Genomic DNA, 27,368 nt, shown 5'->3' on the forward strand with positions numbered 1-27,368 from the left:
CTTCTGCTCATTTACTAAGCTGTAGAGCAACTAAACTTGCAGAGTTCAACAGCACTTTGCAAAGTGTAGTCTATTTGCCTTTAGTAAATCCACCCCTCAAGCTTCCTCATAGCCTTCTTCCTAACCCTCTCCCTGCCTGTTACACATTTGGATATAGTGTTTTTTTTTTCCTTTTTGTTAGCAAGTGCCCTTTTCCACAGGTAACTGTGCCCACTTCCTTACACCTCGCTAGGATGATGTTGAACCAAGTCCACCCTTCTCCACCTGAAGCCTCCTGGAATCAAGTCACACATCCCAGTAGGCTACAGGACCAGTCTACTCAAGCTGGCTGATCTTGTGCATACGCAGTGGGGAGCCAGCTGTGAGTCATCAGGAAGAGACAGCCAGCTTCTGAATCCAAGATGGTGCAATAGGAACCCAACATAGCTGCGAAAACTCTGGGTGCAAAGAAGACACAGCTAGACTGTAAGCAGGTCTTAAAAGTTAAAAGCTACAGTACTTGTAGCTGCTGACTTTTATTTTTGTAAAGATGAGTGAAACTCCTTTCAAAATCAGTACATATTATACAAAGATGGAGTCATCTCTTCAAGCGCTAGAAAAAAATAAAAAATAAAAAACACGACATGCTGGAATCCAGAAATTAAAAAAGTGTATCTAGAACAAAAACTTATATATATATATATATATATATTTATATACAAACACTTTTTTTTTTAAGTGGTTCTAAAGTCAGAAGGTTTATCTTAAAGGGGAGTTCTACTGAAAAAATATAAAAATAAAAGTCAGCAGCCAAAAATACTGCAGCTGCTGACTTTTAAAATAAGGGCGCCCACGATGTCCTCACCCTAGGCCGATCCGTCCCTCAGCTCTGGGTGGAGGCGCTGGCATCTTAAATAAGGAAATCGGGAAGTAAAGCCTTGCGGCTTCACAGCCTGGTTTTCTACTGCGCATGCGCGAGTCGTGCTGCACATTCTGAGTGGTCCCCTGCTGTCTTCTGGGACCCGTGCGTCTCCCAGAAGACAGCGGGGGGACGGAGGAGGAGCCGGACATGGCGATCTATTGCTGGAAGTGGGAGCAAATACCACCTGTATTAGACAGGTATCTACTTCCACCGCCAATCTGGAACCAGATAAGCGAAAGTTCAATTTTTGGGTGTAACTCCGCTTTAATGCATTAAGATAAAAAAAACAACAACAAAAAAAAAAAACATTATGTGCAGAAACCCCCCCATACTTATCTGAACCCCCACTCGATTCAGGGATGTTGCACCAAAGACTGTGCTGTCTGGGACTCTCCCTCCTGATTGGCTGAGAAACACAGCGGGCGCCACTGTCTCCCGCTGCTGTCAAAGTCAAGTCAGTGAGCCGAGAGAGAGAGAGAGAGAGAGAGAGAGAGAGAGAGAGAGAGAGAGAGAGAGACACCACAGCTGTGTCTGAATAGACACACAGAGCAGCGGCTCGGCTTCCCCCCCAAAGCAAGCTGCTTGCTGTAAGGGCAGGAGGGAGGGGCCAGAGGCGCTGACGGGGGACCCGAGAAGAGGAGGATCTGGGTTGGTCTGTGCAAAATCATTACACAGAGCAGGCAAGTAGAACATGTTTGTTATTTAAAAAAAAAAAATAAAAAAAAAAATCAAGACTTTAGTATCATTTTAAGTTTTAGATAAAAGAAGGCAAGAGATTCACCCTCGGTCCTGATGACCACCATCACTAGGACAGAAAAAAGGGGGGACACCCAAAATTTTACAGTGGTATACAAAACTGGGATAGGAAAATTTACAAAAAGGGAAAATCTGCTATGGTAACAACTGTCTAAAGTCCCCTTTATCCCCTTAAAGTGGTTGTAAACCCATGGGAAAAAAAAAAAAAAAGGCAACCTGCAAGGCAAAGGCATAATGAGCTAGTAGGCATAGCTTACTAGCTCATTATGAATAACTTACCTGAGAATGAAGCCCCCGAAGCGGTCCACCATCTTTATGTCTGCCGCTGCTCCGAAACTGTGATTCGCTGGAGCAGCGATGACATCACTCCCGCGCATGCACACGGGAGCCGACACTCGCGGCATATTGCCGCGATCTGTGGCCTGCCCAGTGCACTGCTGTCTACGGCGCATGCGCCATAGACAGCGGTGGCTGTCTTTCTGTAAATATCTTGGACCTACAGGTAAGCCTTAATCTAGGCTTACCTGTAGGTCAAAGTGGTTTGTAAGGGTTTACAACCACTTTAAACCACCAGGGGGAATTGTGAATTTATCCATCTGCTGGGGAGGCAGATTGTGGGACACTTGTGTACTAAGATTTGATCAATGTATAAATGGTGGTACACTTGTACTGAAAACCGGACAAATTTAGGTATGTGTGTACCGCTGTTTGTTCAACTGAAGCCGGTCTAATGAGTCCCCCCTGTCAGAATACAATAGAACAGATAAATAAATCAACATCGCTTGTGTGGATGCATGGATCTGTCAGTTTTTTCCTTTTTGTTCAACCTACTGATTGAACTAAAGTCAAAAAATTGTACATGTATACCCAAGTTTAAAGCCTTGTACAAACTATCAGATTTTTTTTTCGTTTAAGCCAGCAGGCTGAATGAAAAAAAATAAAAAAATAAAAAAAGCAAAGAGCTCGGAAGGAAATCATGTACTAACAATTAGATGTTAGTACAACGATTTCCCCGCTGAGCTATTGTGTTCTGACAAGTGGACCCCCCCCCACAATCAATCCTAGCCCTTTTGCTAAGAGCACTGATGGGATGCCAACTGGAAGACCCTTTTTGGCCATGCCCCTTCGACAGAAGCTGGACCAGCTGCTGTACACATGGGCCAAACGTCAGCCAGTTTCTATTGAACCGGCCAATACCATTTAATATTTTTGCCGTGTGTATGGGGCTTAAAGTGATATTAAAGTCTTTTAATTGTTATACTTACCTGCGCTGTGTAGTGGTGTTGCTCAGAGAAGCCTGGATAATCCTTTTTTTGGGTCCCTCGCAGATGCTCCTGGCCCCTCCCTCCTGCCGATTCCCTCCCCTCCCCCCCCCACAGCAAGCAGCTTGCTATGGGGGCACCCAAGCCAAGCTGCTGCTTTGTGTGTCCTTTCCGACATGGATCTACAGCTTGGCCCCCACCCCCTCTCTCTCATTGGCTCACTGACTTTGATTAATAGCAGTGGGAGCCAATGGCGCCCGCTGCTGTCTAAGCCAATGAGGGGGGAGAGTTCCGGACAGCCAAGCCTCTTGTGCAACATAACTGGATCAAGGTGGGGCTCAGATAAGTATTAGGGGGGCTGCTGCAAACAGAAGGTTTTTTATCTTTAGGCATAGAATGCAAAAAATGTATGCCTGTGTCTACAGAACAGGAATAATAAAAAAATAAAAGAAATGGACTACAGATATAAATTAGGCGCTATTAACACAAAATCAAAACTCACAACGTATTTTCTTCTGAAAAAATATCATCCTCCTGAGATCTAGTACTGACAGCACCGGACAGTTTATATATAGGCTGAAAAACAAAAAAGACAAAAGTTATTTGCCAACATAAAAAAACACAAAAAAACACAACGAAACCCCCCCACAATATGTCCTTTATGCAAACCTGTTTATTGCCCATCCAGACCCCTCCTTCCTAGCAGCACATGCTCAACTTTCCTTAATTTCCTCACCGCTCTGTTCTGCCTCTAAGAGCAAAGAAATACACCCAGTACTTCCGAGTGTAGAGCAGCATTTGACTTGCATCCCTTATGTGACATTGCTGGCGCCTTCTGACTGGCTAAACATGGACACATGGGGTGGAGATTCTTTAGTCCTGTGTTCGCTCCAATACAAGTGACGGAGCTTACATAGGAGCCTTCTCTTGCTTACAGGACAGGTTGGTAGGGAAATGCAGGAAAAGTATGTGCTCCTTCACTTCAAAGTGAATGCGTTACTTTTCCATACGCGGGTAAAGCGCAGGTTTGATTTAAAAATACATTTACAAAAAGAGGATGGCTGTATAACACAGCGAGATGAATACCGTTCAAATGTCTTTTTCACCGTGCCAGACAAGAATCAGAGGAACATTGACAACGCGTTTCACACAAGCCATTCGTGCTTGTTCACGACACAGATATGGCTTAAACTCAAGTTGAAACCATATCTGTGTTGTCAACAAGCACAAATAACTCATGTGAAACGCGTCAACAATACTCTTGTGATATTTGTCTGGCCCGGTGACAAAAACATTTGACATTTTTTTGTACACTACATACTTGATACTCAGTGTAGGTGCCTAAAAAGTCCACCACTAGGGGTAACTTTTGGTTAAAGACATTTGAAAGGCATTTATCTCACTGTGGTATGAGGCCATCCTTTTCTTTTCATGTATGCGCTATTGATCATGGTGAGCTGGGCCGAGCACCTGCTGTGGCCAGCCTATTACCATTTGCTTGAGGGAAGTGCATATCTTTGGATTTTGATTTAAAAGTACATCTGTCATGAAAAAAAAAAAGGAGGGCTTCCTAAAAAAAAAAAAAAAAAAAAATCAGGTTGCCGGTCTTCAAAATAAATAAAAATCACAAAGAAAAAACCAGCACAAAAGAAAAAAAGTCAGAGAAAAATCAGAATTCCTCTACATTTTAGATCTTGGTAGAAATCAAAGTAGTAAAACCAAAGTATCATTATGACAGCCAAGCAATTCAAAATCTAGAAGCAAAGGCAAGAAATGACCGCATGCGTATTTCTCTTATAAAAGGTTCCTATTAATACGCACTTTTCTGTAAAAGGCACCTAACCTACCTTTGGCTGATTCTGTTTTTTTTTCCGATGTTTAGGTTTAATCTTCAGAACTTTATTCTGCAAGCAAGAGAGAAGCAAACAGAAAGTGGAATTAGGGTTGCATATAACCAGTTCATACCAGGGAGACCTTATTTTCTGGTTTATCAGTAGCCGTAGGACAACCATACAAAAGCCCAAGGAGCTTGGGACTAAGTAATGGGCTATGAAGGTTTCCTGGGGACGATGTGCAATACAGAAAGATATACCAAGGACACACACACCCTGACCACAAACACTACATTCATAAAATTTTTATTAGAGCAGCTAGTTAACCGATTACTACTACAAGAGAGCCAATTGCCGGCTCTAAAAAATGATACCTGCAGGCATCATCTCGGTACAACCACCGAAAGTGCAGCGACATACGGGTACATCACTGGATGGGAGGTGGCCAATTCAATTTTTGGGTTTAGAAACTACTATATTTTCTGGCATATAAGACTACCTTTTACACTTAAAAAAAAATGCCCAAAAATCGGGGGTCGTCTTATACGCCGGGTATACAGGTATACAATTCTGCCCGATGGATGTCAGCCCCCAAATGTCTGATAATACTGTATGTGGCTTCAGCTACAAACAGTATACGCCGTTGAGCCAATCCCGGCGAGCGATGTATTCTATTAATGAATACAGAGCCTGCTTGGATTGGAGTAACAACTTCTGCCAATCCGAGCAGGCTACATAGAGTAGCCTGCTTGGATTGGCTTTGAGAGAAAAAGAGAGAGAGGCAAGGGCTGATGATGCTACAGCCTCTGCCTCACCATACTTCCCTGGGTAAATCCATTCACTGATCTACTACTATACATCCTGCTATTTGCCTTTGAGGTCCCAGGCACCCAAGAGGGACAGGTAAATCTGGGACATATGACAGGGGGGTTATTAAATGCATTTTGGTGGACAATTCCCATAGAATGTAACCCAAAAGTGGTATAGGTTTGATTAGTGAAAAATTCTACTTTCCAGAGTTGTGGCATTCAATAGATCTCTGTTTGTGTTATTATTGTTTGATTTACTTTATGACATATCACAGCATGGCGGATGAGTAGTTGGCATTCTTGCTTTGTGTTTTTTAATGGTTCTAATGTTTTTTTTAAATGGTGTTGCCTCAGAAGGGGGGTAGTCTTATACCGCGAGTATTGTCCAAAACCTATGTTTTCACTTGAAAAATATGGGGTCGTCTTATACGCCGGCAAATACGGTATTTAAATCATATCTAAACCCAAAGGCAAAAATGTATATATTGTAACTTATCAGTCTATAGATGAGCTGGCTTGTCCTATCTTTTTTACCTGGTAATCCTGCAAACACATCTCCTGTCTTTGTGGCTACAATTTTATTCTACACTGTATCTATGCCCTATGGTTGTCACACATGCTGGCCTTCCAAGCATGTCTTCCTTTCACCATCTCCATTACACGATGGTCACTCCCCTAGTAACTAAGGCCTCATGCACACGAGACGCAGTTAAACGCGCGTTCAGATGCAGTTGGACAGTTTTTTCAACTGCCCCTGAACTCATTCAATGTTATCCTATGTGTCCATGCACACAGTCTCGTTTTTTTCCGTTTTTATGCAGTTGCGTTTAATCTCCTTTTTCCAGAAGCAAAAAAATGCGTTCAGAAGCAAAAATTTCCACGTTTCAGACGCAAAACGCGGCAAAACGCGGTAAAACGCCGCTACCGCGTTTAGCCGCGTTTGCGTTTATATGCGTTTTTAAAGGTGACCTTTTTTTTACATTAAAAATCTCAAAAATGATTGCAAATGATGAAAAACCATTTGAAAAATATTTTAAACAATTGCAATTGCAAGTGGACAATCCACAACTTGTGGCAAGTGACGTGGCAAGTGGACAATCCACAACTTGTGGCAAGTGACATGGCAGGTGGCAAGTGATGTGGCAAGTGGACAATCCACAACTTGTGGCAAGTGACGTGGCAGGTGAAGTGGCAAGTGACGTGGAAAGTGGACAATCCACAACTTGTGGCAGGTGACGTGGCAAGTGACCTGGCAGGTGACGCGGCAATTGACCTGGCAGGTGACGCGGCAAGTGACCTGGCAGGTGACGTGGCAAGTGGAAAATAAACAACTTGTGGCAGGTGACTGGCATGTGACGTGGCAAGTGGACAATCCATAACTTGTGGCAGGTGACGTGGCAGGTGACGTGGCAAGTGGACAATCCACTTGTGGCAGGGGACGTGGCAAGTGACGTGGCAAGTGGACAATCCACTTGTGGCAGGGGATGTGGCAAGTGACGTGGCGAGTGGACAATCCACAACTTGTGTCAGGTGACGTGGCAAGTGGACAATCCACAACTTGTGGCAGGTGATGTGGCAGGTGACGTGGCAAGTGGACAATCCACATCTCGTGGCAAGTGACGTGGCAGGTGATGTGGCAAGTGGACAATCCACAACTTGTGGCAGGTGACGTGGCAGGTGATGTGGCAAGTGATGTGGCAGGTGATGTGACAAGTGGACAATCCACATCTTGTGGCAAGTGACGTGGCAGCTGACGTGGCAAGTGACGTGGCAAGTGACGTGGCAAGTGGACAATCCAAAACTTGCGGCAGGTGACGTGGCAAGTGACGTGGCAGGTGACGTGGCAAGTGACGTGGCAAGTGACGTGGCAAGTGGACAATCCACATCTCGTGGCAAGTGACGTGGCAGGTGATGTGGCAAGTGACGTGGCAAGTGGACAATCCACAACTTGTGGCAGGTGACGTGGCAGGTGATGTGGCAAGTGATGTGGCAGGTGATGTGACAAGTGGACAATCCACATCTTGTGGCAAGTGACGTGGCAGCTGACGTGGCAAGTGACGTGGCAAGTGGACAATCCAAAACTTGTGGCAGGTGACGTGGCAAGTGACGTGGCAGGTGACGTGGCAGGTGACGTGGCAAGTGATGTGGCAAGTGGACAATCCACATCTCGTGGCAAGTGACGTGGCAGGTGATGTGGCAAGTGACGTGGCAAGTGGACAATCCACAACTTGTGGCAGGTGACGTGGCAGGTGATGTGGCAAGTGATGTGGCAGGTGATGTGACAAGTGGACAATCCACATCTTGTGGCAAGTGACGTGGCAGCTGACGTGGCAAGTGACGTGGCAAGTGGACAATCCAAAACTTGTGGCAGGTAACGTGGCAAGTGACGTGGCAGGTGACGTGGCAAGTGACGTGGCAAGTGGACAATCCACATCTCGTGGCAAGTGACGTGGCAAGTGACGTGGCAGGTGACGTGGCAAGTGACGTGGCAAGTGGACAATCCACATCTCGTGGCATGTGACGTGGCAGGTGATGTGGCAAGTGACGTGGCAAGTGGACAATCCACAACTTGTGGCAGGTGATGTGGCAAGTGATGTGGCAGGTGATGTGACAAGTGGACAATCCACATCTTGTGGCAAGTGACGTGGCAGCTGACGTGGCAAGTGATGTGGCAAGTGGACAATCCAAAACTTGTGGCAGGTGACGTGGCAAGTGACGTGGCAGGTGACGTGGCAAGTGACGTGGCAGGTGACGTGGCAAGTGACGTGGCAAGTGGACAATCCACAGCTTGTGGCAAGTGATGTGGCAAGTGGACAATCCCCAACTTGTGACAGGTGACGTGGCAGGTTATGTGGCAAGTGGACAATCCCCAACTTGTGGCAAGTGACGTGGCAAGTGGACAATCCCCAACTTGTGGCAAGTGACGTGGCAAGTGGACAATCCAAAACTTGTGGCAGGTGACGTGGCAAGTGACGTGGCAGGTGATGTGGCAAGTCACGTGGCAAGTGGACAATCCACAACTTGTGGCAGGTGACGTGGCAGTTGGACAATCCACAACTTGTGGCAGATGACATGGCAAGTGACGTGGCAGGTGATGTGGCAAGTCACGTGGCAGGTGATGTGGCAAGTCACGTGGCAAGTGGACAATCCAAAACTTGTGGCAGGTGACGTGGCAAGTGACGTGGCAGGTGATGTGGCAAGTCACGTGGCAAGTGGACAATCCACAACTTGTGGCAGGTGACGTGGCAGTTGGACAATCCACAACTTGTGGCAGGTGCCGTGGCAAGTGACACGCTAAATACAAGTACACTGCAGCTCTCACAGCTGCTGCTACTCACTCTGGTCTCACAAAATTGCTGAAATAGTTAATTTTTGAGCTGGGGAGGGTCTATAATGTTAGCTTAACTAAACGCTTCTAGACGCAAACGCGGTAAAACGCCGCTAAATCGCGGTAAAAATCGCGGCAAAACGCGCGTTTCTAAACGCCGGTTTCAACATGTGTCCAGCAGCGTTTGCATCTGCGTCTCGTGTGCATGAAGCCTAACATGGACAACGCATTTCTGGCAAAATCAACAGGTATCTGTATATGCTGAAAATGTTATTAGCCTGAAAAAAAAAACACGACTAAAGCAGCCACTAGAGCCAAGGACTAGCAAGCTGCAATATATAGCATTTCGTTTTTTGGGTTGCACTTCAGCTGAAAAAAAATAAAAAAATAGGTCTACTGCCCTGCCAGGCTGTGCTGTGCTTAAGGCACAGCTGTACATCTCAGAACTGGATGGACAAAAATACCATCCCTTTGGATGGATGCATCTATTCTCTGATTATTAGGGTAACTAAACTATACTGATGTATGAACATCAGACATCTGTGGCAGAAAAAAAAAAAAAAAAAAAAAAAAAAAAAGGATGGGCTGTACAGCACTTGCATGTAGTTGCGCATAGATACAAACACACGTGTAAAAATTCGTCTAGCTTTATTGTAATGAAGGGATTGTCATGTATGTGCAAAAAAATACTGACTGTCAATGCATTTTTCTATACTTTCTTTTTTTTACTGATCTATAAGCAGCGCATGTTTACACGCCTGTGTGTACAGGTGTATAGAAAAAAAAAATGGTCTGCATTGAGATCAGGAAGAAAAAAAAGAAATAAAAAGCGTGTATGCCTAAAAACACTGCATTTTTAGGCAGCAGTGTGAAAAAGGCCAAAAGCTGCTTGCCTGGAGTTCAGCTTTAAATCAAAGAAAAAATAGAAGTCACATTTTTTTCAGTTTAATCTCAGAGATGATTAGACAAACTGCAGTGAACTTGCAAGAAAGTTCAGATACAGTGGAAATAATTGCACTCAATTTCAATAACTAATACTTTGTTGATAACTTACACTTAACTCTTCAAGAGAATATGCTGGAAATTTACCACTGGGTACATCTGTAGTGAAACAGAAGAAAAAATGAACATGCTGGTAACTGAAAGAAATGCAGTTAGATACCCCAAAAATAGGATTTTTCCTACAGCTTACCTGTAAAATCCTTTTCCTGGAGTACGTCAGGGGACACAGAGCAGCTATAGTAATTACTATCTGGGTTATATGCCACCTATAGGTGAATAGACACTGGCACACCCAAAAGACAGGAAGTCCCCTGTCTAAATAACCCCTCCTACACAGGAAGTAGAAGAGGGGAGATGCTTCTGTGTCCTGTGATGTACTCCAAGAAAAGGATTTACAGGTAAGCTGTAGGTAAAATCCTATTTTTTTTATAGTACATCACGGGACACAGAGCAGCTATAGTAATTACTATCTGGGATGTCCCAAAGCAATGCCCCTGAGGGGAGGGAGACACCATCATAGAAACTGCCAAAGGGAGGACCTACTCTACTATTTGTAATATGCTGAGGCCAAAGGCATTATATTCTACGTGATTTACATCGACCTGGTAAAACCCTATAGATGTATAAACAAAAGACACAAATAGTTGTCTTGTACACCTGGGCCACTGACACCCAATGATGGATGGCCCAAGATACTCCCACACCTGGTAGAGAATCTCTCCCTAGAAAAAAAAAAAAGTTTTTGCCATTTAAACCATAGGCATCATTGCTAAACTGGGAGATCCACTGCTAAATATTCAACCTGGATGCCACCTGCCCTTCCTGGGCTCTTCTGGCAGCACAAACCAGGATTCCCGACTGGTGCCGACAACTCAAGTAAACCCTGAGCATCTGAACTACGTCTAGAGTATGTAGCGATCTTTCTCCTGCAGACTGTGGATTAGGAGAAAAATAAAAGGCAAGACACTGTCCTGATTCAAGAGAAAAAAACTTTAGTAACTTTAGGAAATAAAAATGGATATGAGGACGCAACATCACCTTATGATGTTATATTTATGCATCTGTCACACAGTTATCCCATAGTAAGTACTCACACTTTGTGAGTATACATGGGCTGCTTCTATGTCTCCAGAGGCCTACTGAACCTGTTGCCACATGGCATGGCTGCCCTTCCACAAATGCAGACTTACCTGCAGACTGCTGCAGGACTCTGAACATAACAGGAGTCCAATCTTCACCCATCACGACTGGGTCCCCCCTTAATATGGACTCCACTCCCCTGGACCTGTATGGCACCCTGCAGGAAAGCACCTTGGTCAGAACAAACACTGCACAGGGTTCCATTATGCAGAGTCCAGCACCATAAGGCTGCATTACAGGCAAATCGAGGAATCTTCTCTCCGTCCAATGAGGCTTGGGTACTTTCCATTTTGGCTGACAGCTTTTTCGAATGGATCCGATTGAAGTCCATGATTCTTAATAGAACCGTTCAGACATCCAAGAGCACATGTATCACATCAGTGACCACCACCTTGCAGACTGGTGAAAAAAACTGAAGTACTTCCTGTATAGGAGGGGTTATATAGAGGGGGGACTTCCTGTCCTTTGGGTTATATGGCACCTATAGGTGAATGGAAACTGGAACACCCAGATAGTAATTACTAAAGCTGCCCTGTGTCCCGTGATGCAAGATAAAGAAATACGCTTAAGCACAGGTTGAAATGGTAGAGCTTTTTATCTCTTTAGAGTCATATATGTTATGATTTGTGACCAAGCCTTACTTAGAAATGGCTAAAAATGCCCTCCCCCCCCCCCCCCCCATCAAAAAAAGCTGCAGTACCCTGTGTTGGCAGAGCTGAGCAACAGACGCACCCTCATCACAAGTGTTATCACACAGACCTGTATTGCAGAAAAGGGGAGGGTGTATGTTTGACTAGGTCTAAATGCTCTGGCTATATCTCTGAAGCCTACTGGATTGCACAGTCCAGTGATGGTCCATCTATTAGGGGGCCCGGGTGCCGTCCCCTCTACGAGTAATGGAAAGATTCATGCTATGCATGAATCTATCCATAGTCCAGGAACAACAGAGAAAGGGAAGGGGATCACTGCTCCAGGTGGATATGTGGATACAAGACTTTCCTCAGAACTGGAGCACCAGGTGCAGGCTAAGCATGTAACAAAATGAGGCAAAAAGGAAGTTCTGGACAGCCGCACTCCGGAAAATAGCGTTTTACAAAAAAGTCCAAAAAAAGTGACAAACTATCTGACGCGTTTCACGCTCAACAGTGCTTAGTCATAGATCCCCACCCCATTTTCTGTTGCGACTTGTATTTTTGGGACTTTTACAATAAAGGCTATATTCCAGAGTGTGGCTGTCCAGAACTTCCTTTTTGCCTCATGAATCTATCCATGGCCGCTGCCACCCCCTATTCAGGCATCTCAACCTCTTTCAAGACGCCAGGTGCCTGAATTACAGCAGCAGGGGTGTTTTTTGAAGCACCTGATTAGAGCCATAGGCTCTAATAGGCTTCAAAATAGGGTGGCTCGTGGCACAGAGCATTGCGCCATGAACCCACCCAGGTGTTCCAACATAAATAAATATTTGTTGTTGTAACACCGATCCTTAATCCGATCAATCAGAAGTGGGTATGAGACCCGCTTTCTGATTTGCGGGAAAGGGGAGACTCCCAATCGGCCGCTGAGGGAGGAAACGAAAGCTGCTGCAGAGAGCAGGGTAACGGGAGACCGCCGCCATGGGGTAAGTGCGACCGAGCAGAGGAGGACTTTTCAGCCCCCTCCTTAATCATTATTCCTTTGTTTGTTACTTCCTTCCTTCCTTATAATGTCATACAAAGCCCTGGGCAGACTCACAAGCTGACATGCCACACCTCTCCCAGACTGGACTTTATGGTTGGGACATTAAGCTAATGGTCATTGATCTGGTAAGAGTGTGTTGTGATTTCTCGAGCAGACCAGCATTGTATTGCAGGGTTTGGTTTCAATTTTGGCTGCAAGAAACAGTATTAGAATATAACATTATGTTATATATCAAAAGGTGAGTGTTTGAGTAGTATATATAGACTGTTTGCCACGCCCCCCCCTAAAAAAAAATTCCACTTGCACAGTCATATTTAGACACCTGTCACAACTGCTGTAACAGATAAGTGGAAACAAGACTATCCAAACAGAGGCTGTTAACACAACCTTAGTCTGGCTACACATCGATTTCAATTGTGCTGAAATACCATTTACAGATATTAGAAACTTTTCAGAATACGGAAAAGGAAATTTCAGCCATGTCAGTTTTAAACTCTCAGGTTTTTTTAAACACTCAAGTATTAAAAACATTTGGGATACTGCGCTGGTCTAGAAGTGACACATTACATAAGTCACCCAGTACCAAAGTATATTCAACAGCTTACCCATTTCTTGGAAATATTTATCTAATTCTTTTCCTAAAGTGGATACAGATTCAATGTTCCGATTCTCCGCAAGAAACCACACAAAGCACCGGAAGTCCTGTATGCTCATATTAAACAGGGCGTCATACAGGCTGTTGGATAAGGAGTCTGTTAATTCATAGTTTATGTTCTTCCCATAGGATACATTCCATAAGTTAATGACATCCTGGAGCTTAATACTTTTCAAATGTTCTTCATTGCGAACTCTGAATTCTTCTGCAGCCTGCAGACCTTGAGAAAAAAAAAATAAGAGAATCGAGGAATGAAAAATGCACAAAACCTTACAAAGCAGCTGAGCTCAAGCCAAACAGATAAGTATGAAGTAGACAGAAATGGAAACCTGTGAAAGTACTTGTAAAACCGTTCAATCAGTTTTGTGATTGAGGGATTCCAACCAGCAAGGGGCTCTCACTTTTCTTCGGTGTGAAAGAAAGTATCCCTGTGACCGCACATCTGTATCATCCCAGACTACAATGATGAGCGGCAATGAGGTTGAAGTTGCCACTCATCATTGTACTCTAGGACGATACGAATGTGCAGTCACAGGGATACTCTCCTACACACTGAGCGATCTTAGGACCCGGGACAGACTCCCTCCTGACCAGAGCTCTAAGCAGTGGACAGTAAGGACTAGTACCCCCTTCAGAGAGCCTGAGCGGCACACGATACAGGTTTTTTAGGGTCTCACTTTTCTTCACTGCAGATATTATTCTAGCAATGCCAAAACCGCCAGCCTACTTACTGGAACATGACAGAGCATCAGCATACTGACAAGGTAATCTCAGTTTTCCTGGTGGAAATCTCCCCATTTAAGCCAGACAACACCGTGCAATGTCAGCCCCCACCCCCAGTCCTGTGAAGGGGAACACAGAAAGCTGGTGTAATAGGGATTTTTTGTCTTGCCTGTAAAATCCTTTTCTTACAGTACAGGATGTTGTCATCCATTCAATCAGGAATTGTGTCAGCGAATAGATGTTAAGTAGAACTAAAAGTGGTTGTAAAGGCAAAAGGTTTTTTACCTTCATGCCTTCTATGGATGAAGGTAAGAAACACTCTGTGTGCAGCAGCACCCCCTAATACTTACCCGAGCAACCTTTTGATCCAGCGATGTCCACGAGAGCCTTGACCCACGCTTCTGATTGGCTTTTGGTAGAAGCAGAAGCCATTGGCTCCATCTGCTGTCAATCACAACCAGTGAGCCAATCAGGAGACGGATAGGGTGGGGCCGAGCCATGGCTCCGTTTAAGAATGGACACACAGAGTCTCGGCTTGGGAGGACACCTGCTTGGGTGTCCTCACAACAAGCTGCTGTGGGGGCACCTAGCAGGAGGGAGGGGCCAGGAGCCCTAGTGTGGGACCAGATAGAGAAGGATCCAGTCTGCTCTGTGCAAAACCATTACAGAGAGCAGGCAAGTATAACATGTTTTTTATTTTAGAAAAAGAGAAGCATTAATATTGTTTAAATTCATGTAGGGGTCTCAAACTGGTGGTTCTCCAGCTGTTCTAGAACTACAATTCCCATGAGGCATTACAAGGCTCACAGTTACAAGCATGACTCCCATAGGCAGAGGCATTATGGGACTTGCAGTTCTGCAACAGCTGGAGGGCCGCCAGTTTGAGACCCCTGGTTTAAAGCTTTGCTGGTGGGGGGGGGGGGGGGTACGCTCTTACCATAACATGCAAGTATTCACAGCATAGGTGCACATTATGGCAAACTTACCCCCTACTGTACACACAGGAAGGAAAATGGAGGGGAGTTAGATTAGATATTTACTTGCTTACCTTTTTCATCTACTATCAAAATCCACTTGTGCAGATCACTAGATATATGCTCATGGTGAACTTTTAACAGATACAGAAGCACTCTGGTTTTGACTCTGTCATTCAGCTTGTAGAGATGATCGAGAAGATTTTTCATCTTGCTATTGGACTGAGGCAGTAGGCTGGTATTCTTGTCAAAATCACTCAGTTCTTGTACACTAATAATTCTCCATTCAGCTACAGAGTCCCAAAATTTAGGAAAGGATAATGGGCATCCCCTAATTATCAGCTGTTGTTTCTGGATTACTTGCGACAACAAAGGATCCCGTGGTATATGGAAGCCATTACTCACTGGGAAGATAAAAACAAAACATAGTTGTATTAAGACAAAGTGAAAAGAGCTCCTCTCTTGTGATTTCAACTTCAACCCATCACATCTTTGATTTTAATTTTGGATACAGTGGTGAAGAGGTAAAACCTCTGCCAAGTTTTGTAGTCTGTGTACCAATAGGGGAGATTTCCTCTGACTTCCTGTCCTTTTATGGGCGGGCACATTTCCGGATGGCCCACAATACTTTTAACTTTTAAAGTGATATTGCGACGAATCCGCCGTGGAGACTGCTTTCTGCTGCCATTAAGGCCTCATGCACACGTTTTTACAGCCGCTTTTTTGAGCGTTTTTTTCAGCTTAAAAACGCCTGTCCATGTTAGTCTATGGCTTCATGCCCACCTAGGCGTTTTTGAGCTGCAAATGGCATAGGCGTTTTTAAGCTGTAAAAAAAACCCAGGACCAGTGCGTTCCGTGGCGCGGAGCTAGAGCTGTAAAAACGCGAAAAGCGGAAAAACGTGCATAACGCGTAACATATTTTCTTTGTTTTCTGAGTGCTATAGCCAAGAGATGTGCTTCTTTAAAAAACGCTACTTAACGCTAACGCGCAAAAACGCCAATGCAAAACGTGGTAAAAATCGCGTTTTTAACGCTGATTTTTCCAGGCTTCGGAGCTAGCTTTGCAGCCAGTTTTTTAAAACGTCCATGTGCATGAGCACTTAATGTCAAAATACGGACGTATATCCACTGTGGGCCGTTTGTAGGGAAAGTGAAAATGCCAGACTAATGTTTACAGTTCAGCCAAAATGTCACTTCCCATCCATACGTCTTAAAGGCACATTTTTCTGTTGTCATTTTTTCAAATTACTTTTTTTTTTGCATTTTAGTCCAAATATGAGATCTGAGGACTTTTTTCTATTACAAGGGATTTCTACATTCCTTGTAATAGGAATAAAAGTGACCCAATTTTTTAAAAAAAATAATTGTGACAAAAAAAGAAAATTAAGTAAAATAAGAAAAATAAATTTTTGAACGTGCCCCGTCTGATGGGCTCGGATGCAGAAGCAAACGCATACGTGAGTAGCGCGCGCATATGAAAATGGTGGTCAAACCACACGTGAGGTAATGTCACGATCGGTAGAGCTAGAGCATTAATTATAGCCCTAGACCTTCTCTAACACAAAACATGCAACCTGTAGGATTTTTAAATCTTTGCCTATGGAGATTTTTGAGGGTAAAAGTTTGACGCCATTCCACGAGCGGGTGCAATTTTGAACCATGACATTTTGGGTATCAATTTACTCGGCGTAACATTATCTTTCACAATATAAAAAGAAATTGGACTAACTTTACTGTTGTCTTATTTTTTTTATTCAAAAAGGTGAATTTTTTCCAAAAAAAGTGCTCTTGTAAGACCGCTGTGCAAATACGGTGTGAAAAAAAGTATTGTAATGACCGCCATTTTATTCTCTAGGGTGTTTTAAACATGTAAACACCTAAATTACAAAACAAGGCTAGTCCTTAAGTAGTTATGCGCCTCGTCCCTCCATACTCACGCGCAGAAGCAAAACGCATATGTAAGTCACGCCACACATATGTAAACGATGTTCAAACCACACGTGAGGCATCACCGCAATCGTTAGAACAAGAGAAATAATTCTAGCAAAAAATCTTATCTGTAGCTCAAAACTTTTAACCTGTAGAACTTTTAAACGTCGCCTATGGAGATTTTTAAAGTTTCAAAGTTTGTCCCAATTCCATGAGTGGGAACAATTTTGAAGCATGACATGTTGGGTATCAATTTACTCGGTGTAACATTATCTTTCACATTAAAGAAAAAAATTTGGCTAACTTTACGGTTTTCCTATTTAAATTAAAAAAGTATTTTTTCCCCAAAAAATAAGTTTATGAGACCGCTGCGCAAATACGGTGTGACAAAGTATTGCAATGAACACCATTTTATTCTCTAGAGTGACTGGAAATATATATAATGTTTGGGGGTTCCAAGTAATTTTCTAGCAAGTTCTGAAGTGTTGTATTACAACTTTACCTAGTAATCTCCAGTGATAGGGTTGTATGCATGTGTATAATTATATATATATATATATATATATATATATATATATATATATATATATATATATATATATATATATATATATATATATATATATATATATATATACACATATATATACACACACACACACACACACACACACATATAAATAAAATGTTTATGGGTTCTAAGTAATTTTGTAGCAAAAAAAATACAGCTTTTTACTGGTCTAAGGCCCCATTCACACCTGAGCGTTTTGTAGCTTGAAGCTACAAAACGCTGGAGGGGAAAAATCTATTATTCTCAATAAAGATGGTTCACATCTCCACTCCGTCGCCTGAAGCCGAATGCCTGAAGCTCAAAAAAGTTCTGGCCCCTTTTTTGTCGCTTGAATGGGGCAGATTTGGGCGTTTTTTTCTTTTTACACTGGTGACCTTTTGCCCTGCACAAAATCGCAGCAAAACGCCGTAAAAACGCTGCAAAAGCACGGTAAACGCTGAAAATTTGTGCGATTTTCTGCATGAAAACGCTACGCTCAGGCGTGACCGGGGCCTTAAAGTGGTTAATTTGCAGGGATTTTTTGTCAATTCCTGTTTGGCTGAAGTGAAGGGCAATCTCTGAAATTGGACCCAGAAGTCGACAAAAAGATTTGACAGGGTTTAAAAACCTCCCTTGTGTTGTCCAAAATAATTAAGGTTTTGCCTATTAGTTCTACTTTAAAGTTTAGTTCCCTAGCAGGTAAAAAGCAATATGGAAAAATATATCTGCATGTTAATGTAAGCCAGTTACATTCCCAGTCCTCAGTCTTTTTTGATTAGTGACACCAGATTGTTCAGCCAGGAGACTTGATTTTAAATATATTCGCTTCACAGGAGTAATTTATCACAGTAACTTTAGTATTTGCTTTTACCCCCAACACTTATTTAATAGAAGTAGATAAAGCTAACATATGGGACGTCAGCCACCACACATCTCTCTAGATCACAAATCTGCACTGCTTTTATAATATAACATAAAAAAAAAAAAATCACAGCATTGACACTAACCAACTGCATCAGGAAGAATCTTCTCTTGACGTTTCTCTCTATTACCACTATGTGGCTGATCTACGTGTTCTTCCTCTAATATCTTCTTCCTCTCTGCTTTATTTTCATGCTTAGCTTTATGTTTTTTGGCACTTGAAACAAGAAAGAATAAAAAAAAAGATAAAAGAATGGATTGATCTGGATGACAATGATCATGTGAGCATTTGGCAAGGGCAGAAGTAAAGCCATAACTGACAGGTACGCAGCTGTTTAGGAAATATATATAAAAGAGATATATATTCATAATAAAGAAAAAATAAACTGAACCTACAATAGTTACAAACTTTTCAGAGAAACAAGATAACATCAGCCATCTAGCCACCGGCAGGTTTACCCCCCTTTCACTGCGTTACTTTAACTGACAATTGCACAGTTGAGTGACGCTGTACCCAAATAAAATTAATGTCCTTTTTTCCCCACAAATAGAGCCTTCTTTAAGGTGGTATTTAATCATCACTGCATTTATTTTTTGCGCTATAAACAAAAAAAGACCAATTTTGGAAAAAACAAAACAAAATGATTTTTTACTTTCTGCTATGAAACATAACAACCCCCCCCCCCCCCAAAAAATGTAAATAATCTAATTTTCTTAATCAATTTAGCCCAATATGTGTTCTTTTACATTTTTTATCCCAATAAGCGTATATTGATTGGTTTGCGCAAAAGTTATAGCGTCTACAAAACTATGGGGTGTATATACAGTGACTACAAGTAGTATTCAACCCCCTGCAGATTTAGCAGGTTTGATAAGATGCAGATAAGTTAGAGCCTTCAAACTTTAAACAAGAGCAGGATTTATTATCAGATGCATAAATCTTACAAACCAAAAAGTTATGTTGCTCAGTTAAATTTTAATAAATTTTAAACATAAAAGTGTGGGTCAATTATTATTCAACCCCTAGGTTTAATATTTTGTGGAATAACCCTTGTTTGCAATTACAGCCAATAATCGTCTTTATAAGACCTGATCAGGCCGGCACAGGTCTCTGGAGTTATCTTGGCCCACTCCTCCATGCAGATCTTCTCCAAGTTATCTAGGTTCTTTGGGTGTCTCATGTGGACTTTAATCTTGAGCTCCTTCCACAAGTTTTCAATTGGGTTAAGGTCAGGAGACTGACTAGGCCACTGCAACACCTTGATTTTTTCCCTTTTGAACCAGGCCTTGGTATTCTTGGCTGTGTGCTTTGGGTCGTTGTCTTGTTGGAAGATGAAATGACGACCCATCTTAAGGTCCTTGATGGAGGAGCGGAGGTTCTTGGCCAAAATCTCCAGGTAGGCCGTGCTATCCATCTTCCCATGGATGCGGACCAGATGGCCAGGCCCCTTGGCTGAGAAGCAGCCCCACAGCATGATGCTGCCACCACCATGCTTGACTGTAGGGATGGTATTCTTTGGGTCGTATGCAGTGCCATCCAGTCTCCAAACGTCACGTGTGTGGTTGGCACCAAAGATCTCGATCTTGGTCTCATCAGACCAGAGAACCTTGAACCAGTCTGTCTCAGAGTCCTCCAAGTGATCATGAGCAAACTGTAGACGAGCCTTGACATGACGCTTTGAAAGTAAAGGTACCTTACGGGCTCGTCTGGAACGGAGACCATTGCGGTGGAGTACGTTACTTATGGTATTGACTGAAACCAATGTCCCCACTGCCATGAGATCTTCCCGGAGCTCCTTCCTTGTTGTCCTTGGGTTAGCCTTGACTCTTCGGACAAGCCTGGCCTCGGCACGGGAGGAAACTTTCAAAGGCTGTCCAGCCCGTGGAAGGCTAACAGTAGTTCCATAAGCCTTCCACTTCCGGATGATGCTCCCAACAGTGGAGACAGGTAGGCCCAACTCCTTGGAAAGGGTTTTGTACCCCTTGCCAGCCTTGTGACCCTCCACGATCTTGTCTCTGATGGCCTTGGAATGCTCCTTTGTCTTTCCCATGTTGACCATGTATGAGTGCTGTTCACAAGTTTGGGGAGGGTCTTAAATAGTCAGAAAAGGCTGGAAAAACAGATAATTAATCCAAACATGTGAAGCTCATTGTTCTTTGTGCCTGAACTACTTCTTAATACTTTAGGGGAACCAAACAGAATTCTGTTGAATTGAGGGGTTGAATAATAATTGACCCTCTGAATAAACTTTTCACTATTTAAAAAAAAATTTAACAAAGAAATAACATTCTTTTTTGCTGCAGTGCATTTCACACTTCCAGGCTGATCTACAGTCCAAATGTCACAATGCCAAGTTAATTCCGAATGTGTAAACCTGCAGGGGGTTGAATACTACTTGTAGGCACTGTGTGTGTATATATATAATAGTATATATAATATATAGTATATATAATAATATATATAACTAGTATAACTAGTAATGGCGGCCATCAGTGACTTCTAGCAGGACTGTGATATTGCAGTGGACAGATCGGGGACATTGACACTATTTGGGGACCAGTGACACCAAGAGTGATCAGTGCCAAAAAAATTAGCAGTAATTGTACTAAAGACACTGGCCGGGAAGGGGTTAACATCAGGGGCAAACAAAGGCCTAAATGTGTGCCTAATCAGTGTTTACTTGCTGTATGGGAGTTTCTTTTACTAGGGGAAGGGATAGATCCATGCCCCTGCTTTGCAGGAACACAGGATCTATGCCTTCTGTACTGACAGAATGGCACTCTGCCTTGTTTACATAAGCAGACCGCCATTCTCCATCAGTACTGAAGGATCAGCGGCTGCCGGCGAACATGCAGGCTGCAGTACCCAGCGATCAGCTCCTGTTGTGTATAATCACACCGGGAGCAGGCTGGTGCGCATGAAGTCCCCAGAAGTGCCGGAGCGTAGCACAGCCATGCCACTGAAAGTTATACGGTCGGCAAGTGTTAAAAGAGGTCAGGGAGGGACCGTTTAAAGCACTCTTCATGCTGTCTAGGAATATTTTTACAATCATTTTTGTACATAGTCTGGGTACAGGGGTACAATAAATTAAAGCCCTATTCAACACAAAAGTGAATGAGTTTTAAAAGTTCCAGAAGTCTGGAGATTTTGAACACTTGCAACATACGGTGCTAAGATTTCAGAATGTTTGAAACACTGTACATCAGAAGCGATTTTACCTTGTGCCTTTGTGTTTTACAGCAGGTTTATGTGGTTCTTTCTTCTTTACTATTTTATCTTCAAACTAGAAAGGAGATTTAAGACAAAATTGTTAATATATGCACACAAAAAAAATAAAAAATTCCATGTGCAATAAACAGTGGAAGATCTTTGTTATAAATAAGGTGAGCTCTGAGATTTCTTTAAACTACTGTGATCAGTAAGCTTAACCACTTTCAGCCCCAGACCAAGCCCCCAAACAAAATTGATGTCCTTTTTTTCCGCACAAATAGAGCTTTCTTTTGGTGGTATTTGATCACCTCTGCGGTTTTTATTTTTTGTGCTATAAACAAAAAAAAGAGCGTCAATTTTTTAAAAAAAACAAACAAACAAAAAAAAACGCATTATTTTTTACTTTTTGCTATAAATATCCCCAAAAAATATATAAAAAAACACATTTTTTTCCTCAGTTCAGGCCGATACGTATTCTTCGACATATTTTTGGTAAAAAAAAAAAAAAATGCAATAAACGATTGATTGGTTTGCACAAAAGTTATAGCGTTTACAAAATAGGGGATAGTTTATGGCATTTTTATTCATTTTTTTTTTTACTAGTAATGGTGGCGATCAGCGATTTTTATTGTGACTGCGACATTATGGCGGACACATCGGACATTTTTGGGACCATTGTCATTTATACAGCAATTCGTGCTATACAAATGCACTGATTTCTGTGTAAATGACACTGGCAGTGAAGGGGTTAACCAAGAGGTGGCAGTGTAGGGGTTAAGCTTGTCCTAGGGGTGTGTTACTAACTGTGGGGGGCGTGGCTGTGTTTTACAGATTACTGATCTCTGCTCCAATCACAGGGAGCAGAGATCAGTGTCACCTGTTGCTAGGCAGAATGGGGAGATGCAGTTTACATCGGCATCTCTTGAGAGGATTCATACATTACAGTACTGTTAAGAAGTGAAAATAGAACGATTGTGCTCCTTTTTGTGGCGTCAAAAAGTATAACTAAGAGGGGGAAGAGGAAGGGGGATCAGAAAGTAGGGCTGGAACGATTATCGGTAAGGCCGATATATTCACTTTTTCATCAGTCAAAAAACTGACCATATTACCGATATTGCTTCAAAGGGTTTGCTTTATTGTAATAACAACCGATGTGGTTCAGCAGCCACTCGGCTGTTATTACAAGCTGCATACAAGCCTATAGTCCTACTTTAAAGGGACACAAAGTCTTTAACCTTTGAGTTACACTGTTGCTTACAGGCAGACTGGATGGTGGCAAATAAAAACTGTAGGCTGATGGGGGGGGGGGGGGGGACTTATGCCCCTGAATAAACTCCAGGAAAAGGAATTTTAGGATGGAGGGAAAAAAAAAAAAAAAAATACTTTCATTCTTGTCAACTGAGGGACACCTAATCATTTTTTACCTTAATACAAGGAATGCATGGAGGTAGAAAAATGTTTAGGCTTTGCAACCACTTTACATTCTATGAATAAATACTATAGTAAACATCACTGCACATCTAGCATCTCATAGCAACATACCTCACATTTTACTTCCCCTGTAGAATCATATATTACAATATGACAAATGAGTCCTCCGCAGTCTGGGGTCAGACATGGGTATCTAAGGAAATCCTGTGGGGGGGAACAAAACAAACAAAAAAAAAAAAAGTCAATTTTTTCTAGCTTACGCCTTACTCCGAATGATTTTGAAGTTAAAGGGGTTGTAAAGGTAAATGTTTTTTCACCTTAATGCATTCTATGCATTAAGGTGAAAAAACATCTCACACTGCCGGCGCCCCCAGTCCCCCCGTTTTACTTACCTGACCCCTCGAAAATCCCGCGCTCGCCCCCGCCGTCCTCTTCGCCGCTCAGCCTGGCCGCTGATTGGCTGGAGTGGATGGATTGAAAGCAGCGCAGCCATTGGCTCGCGCTGCTGTCAATCACATCCAATGATGCAGCGCGCCGGGGGCGGGGCCTTGTGATACAGCGAGCGGCTATAGCTGCCGGCTGTATCACGGGAGCGCGCCCGCAGTGCTTCTCACCAATGCGAGGGAGCTCGCATTAACGTGAGAAGCACCTGCGGGAGGAAGCAGAGACAGCCACCGAGGGACCCCAGAAGAGCAGGTTCGGGGCCACTCTGTGCAAAACGAGCTGCACAGTGGAGGTAAGTATGACATGTTTGTTATTTTAAAAAAATAAAAAATTTTACTTTACAACCCCTTTAAACATACTTTTAGTTACCCACACAGATCCTAATGGACGCTTATGCTTGAAACAGACCCTAATGAGCTCTTCTGCTGGGATTGGGAAAGCTTTTAGTTGGAATCCAATCAGGACATCAAGGAAGATAACCAACATATTCAATACCCGAGAAGACAACCTCACATGGCTCTTGCTTCAGTCCAATACATTTTCTACATCTGTGCCTTTAAAGCCCATCTCAACTTTTACCCCATCACCCTCAACTCCACTCTCTAATCTCCTTCCCTCGCTGAAGAAGTGTAAAATTGAAAAATTTTAGCAAGAAAAACTTCAGCTTACCTTGTCAATCTTATCAGAATATACAGTGGCCTTCAACTTTTTCCAGCAACAAACATGGAATTCAACTATACAGTACTGACAACACACCATACGGATAAAGCCCTATAAAAGAAGAGAGAGAACCATTCAATGGTTATTTGAAAAATTTTATATTTAAAAGGAACAGCACAAAAGGTTAAAAGTTAAACCTCATTTAAATATATTGGTCAGTGACCACAGGAGATACAAATCAACTGTGTGCACCAATTGCTTTTGCAAACACAGATATTAGCACAAATAAAAATGAAATAAAAAAAAGTGGTGGCATCATCACTGTGCAGTTCACCCACTACAGGCTGTCTGCAGAAATGGATCTATGAATGGAGGAGGTCTGCCCCCCTGCATTCATAGATCAAGTTTCATTTTGCAGTCGGGCGGTAAGAGCGGTCACAGTTGTGCTCACTCAGTGATAGCCCTAACAGCCCGTTCATTCTATTAACACCCAGGGAACCAGAAGATTACGGTTGGGGATTGGCATGGGCAGAGGAGAATTTCAACTAACAGAAGCTGTATCAGTGCAAAGGACACATCCTACTAAGTTATATCCCTGGTGCTGATTTTATTTTATTTTTATTTTTTTATTCTGACTAAACTTAGGCTTTAAGACAACAATGGGTTGAATTCAGCAGAGAAACAAGCAGCAAAATAAGCAAATTACCATCATCCACAGCAGCCAATTAGATCTTAGCTTACTGAAGTCGAGTCTCACAATGAAGAGATTCGATTTTTTTTTTTAAAGCAGAACATAATTATAAAGTATATTTTGCAAGAAAGTTTTAATCTGGCTCCTTGTGATTTCTTTCTGTGTCTACACAGGGGAACAATGCTGCTCTAAATTTAGGAGCGGCACATCAGCCTCAATCTATCACAACCTGCATAAGGTGGATCTAACTAGCACTATTCCGCAGGTATTTCGGTGAGACTTTACAAGGAGACTTATTGGGGGCACCCGAGCCAAGCTGCAGCTCCGTGTCCATTCAAACACGGAGCTGCCATTAGGCCCCACCCACCTCTCCCTGGTTGGGGAACTGACTTTGATTGACAGCCACAGGAGCCAATGCCGCCACCGCTGTGTCTCAGCCAATCAGGAGGGAGAGTCCCGGATGGCCGAGGGATTCATGGGCATTGCTGGACAGAGAGGGGGCTCGGGTAAGTATTAGGGAGTGCTGGGGCGGCTGCTATACACAGAAGGTTTTTTATCTATATGCATTAAGATAAAAAACCTACTTGAAATTAAGCTCCAACTGTTTACTGGGAGCGTTTGGTGAGCTTCCTAAATCTACATATGCTAAAACGTTTGTTGCATACTTTACTGTATTTCTATGGAAAAAAAAATCCTATTATTCTGGAAAGGGAGGTCTGCCCTTACCCTAGCTTGACATAAATCATACTACTTTACCCATGTATAACTGACTGCGTAACTGGGAAAATACATCATCTGCTTGACATTAAAATACCGGGGTTATAGCTGCAGCTAGAAGCCAGAACACCGGTATCTTCTTTTCCCTCAGGGTACGGACTTTCCGATAAAAGTGATGCCTGAGGGGGATACGTTGTGGGATCACTTTTAGAGATTAAAAATATATTTTAAGAATAAATAAAATTCGGTCCTGCTACACTCCCCCCCCAATTTCGAAAAAAGTTTTTGTTTTTAGAAATCATACTTTAGAAAAAAAGGAGAAACTGCGCTATTCTAAAACCTGCCCTCTAAGCAGCAGCTCAAATCGTTATACCTACGACAGTCAAAATTGTATACAGTGGGGAGCTGCGCTAAAGAATCATACTACCTAGGTGGATCGATGCTGCATCTGTCCCCTGCCTCTTCTAAGGCTGAGAACAGAGCGATCAAAGACCATACGCTATTGTCTGCTCTTCTCCCACCGTGGCGCTCACTGGAGTGCTGAGCTTTTGAGTAGGTGGGAGCAGTTGGACTTAGGCTCTCGGCGGGTCAGGCTCTCGGCAGCTCGCTGAGAGGCTGAGCCAGCTGCCGATTCAGGCATCTAGGTGGATCCCGACCATATGGTTGCAATCTTTTCCCAGCCTGGACTGGCAATGTGACTTCAGCCCTGTGTCAGCTGAAAACGGGTCATAGGCGTGCAGTATGATCCACAAGAGTACAGCCAAAGGAGATTTGAAATCTGATTACCTTGAAATCAGGGTCTGTAAAATAGATCTGGATTTTAGGTAAACTCAAACACTGCTCAAAGCGGCAAACAGCATCAGGTTTAGGTGGAAACTTGCATTCCTCTATGCAGGTATCCAAGAGAATCTAAGGGAAAAAAAACAAAGATTAGGAACCATTACAAATCCAAATCTACAGACCATCATGTTTGATGTTTGATCATCTAGTAGCAGCAAGGATTCAAAAAGCACATTAAATTGTGTAGAAGAGTGGGAAAATCCAAAGACGCATCTGGTAAATGTCACGTGTGCACAGATCACAAAAACAATATCTCAAAAGGCACTGTACACTTTTAAACATTTTTTTTGTTTTTAACTAGATATTATTGTGGTTATACTCCCCATGTTGTTTTCTTTACATTGTATGATTGCCAATTATGCTGTGGCTGCCGTTTGCACTGTCATGGCCGATTGACTCACCCATGTCCATGTATTCAGCCAGTTTGTCCCTAGTTGCTAAAGGGACAGGCAAGTTCTTGCTCTGGGTCTTACAATCCAAAGCTCACCATTTGCTCTGTGTTGCATCAGAAATCTGCTAATGTGATGAAAGACTACATGGTGATCTCTCTATTGTGTGTGTCTCTATCAGATCCAATTATAATTGTGGGCTATGAATTTTACTCATAGGAAGTGTCAGTTCTTACACTACAGAGAGTTCATGCATTAACCTGATTAACCTGTGCAGTGCCATGCCACATGCTTGAACACAAACTGCTGACATGAGACTGTCAAGATGTACGCTACTATAGGCTGTGAATACAGGACACCAGGAATTTACATGATCAATGCACATCATATGCAGATGAAAAACGAAAAGTTCAGGTATGAGAGTTTATAATGCATTTAATAGAAAGCTAAAAAACATATAGTTTTTAGTGTACAAGATATAGGTATAGTGTGCAGAAACCCTTTCATAGAACAAGCATACAATATC

At 42.8% G+C, this 27,368-nt stretch overlaps 1 protein-coding gene across 2 annotated transcripts in view; it reads right to left on the reverse strand.

The window, feature by feature from the left end:
- Nucleotides 1-27,368, reverse strand: part of TTC3 (tetratricopeptide repeat domain 3) — a 185,910-nt gene that overhangs the window by 45,926 nt on the left and 112,616 nt on the right. For both annotated transcript variants that reach the window (XM_077479912.1, XM_077479911.1), the window contains 10 exons: nt 26,400-26,522; nt 24,215-24,316; nt 23,213-23,305; nt 21,679-21,743; nt 18,546-18,676; nt 15,134-15,463; nt 13,313-13,582; nt 9,943-9,989; nt 4,767-4,823; nt 3,422-3,495 (listed from right to left, as the gene is read on the reverse strand). In XM_077479912.1, coding sequence (XP_077336038.1) covers nt 3,422-3,495; nt 4,767-4,823; nt 9,943-9,989; nt 13,313-13,582; nt 15,134-15,463; nt 18,546-18,676; nt 21,679-21,743; nt 23,213-23,305; nt 24,215-24,316; nt 26,400-26,522 — 1,292 coding nt within the window. The remainder of the gene's footprint in view (nt 1-3,421; nt 3,496-4,766; nt 4,824-9,942; nt 9,990-13,312; nt 13,583-15,133; nt 15,464-18,545; nt 18,677-21,678; nt 21,744-23,212; nt 23,306-24,214; nt 24,317-26,399; nt 26,523-27,368) is intronic.

Source organism: Lithobates pipiens, unplaced genomic scaffold (genome assembly GCF_037356315.1).
Source record: "Lithobates pipiens isolate NorthernLeopardFrog02 unplaced genomic scaffold, aLitPip1_a1.2 Scaffold_16, whole genome shotgun sequence".
Taxonomy (NCBI): Eukaryota; Metazoa; Chordata; class Amphibia; order Anura; family Ranidae; genus Lithobates; species Lithobates pipiens.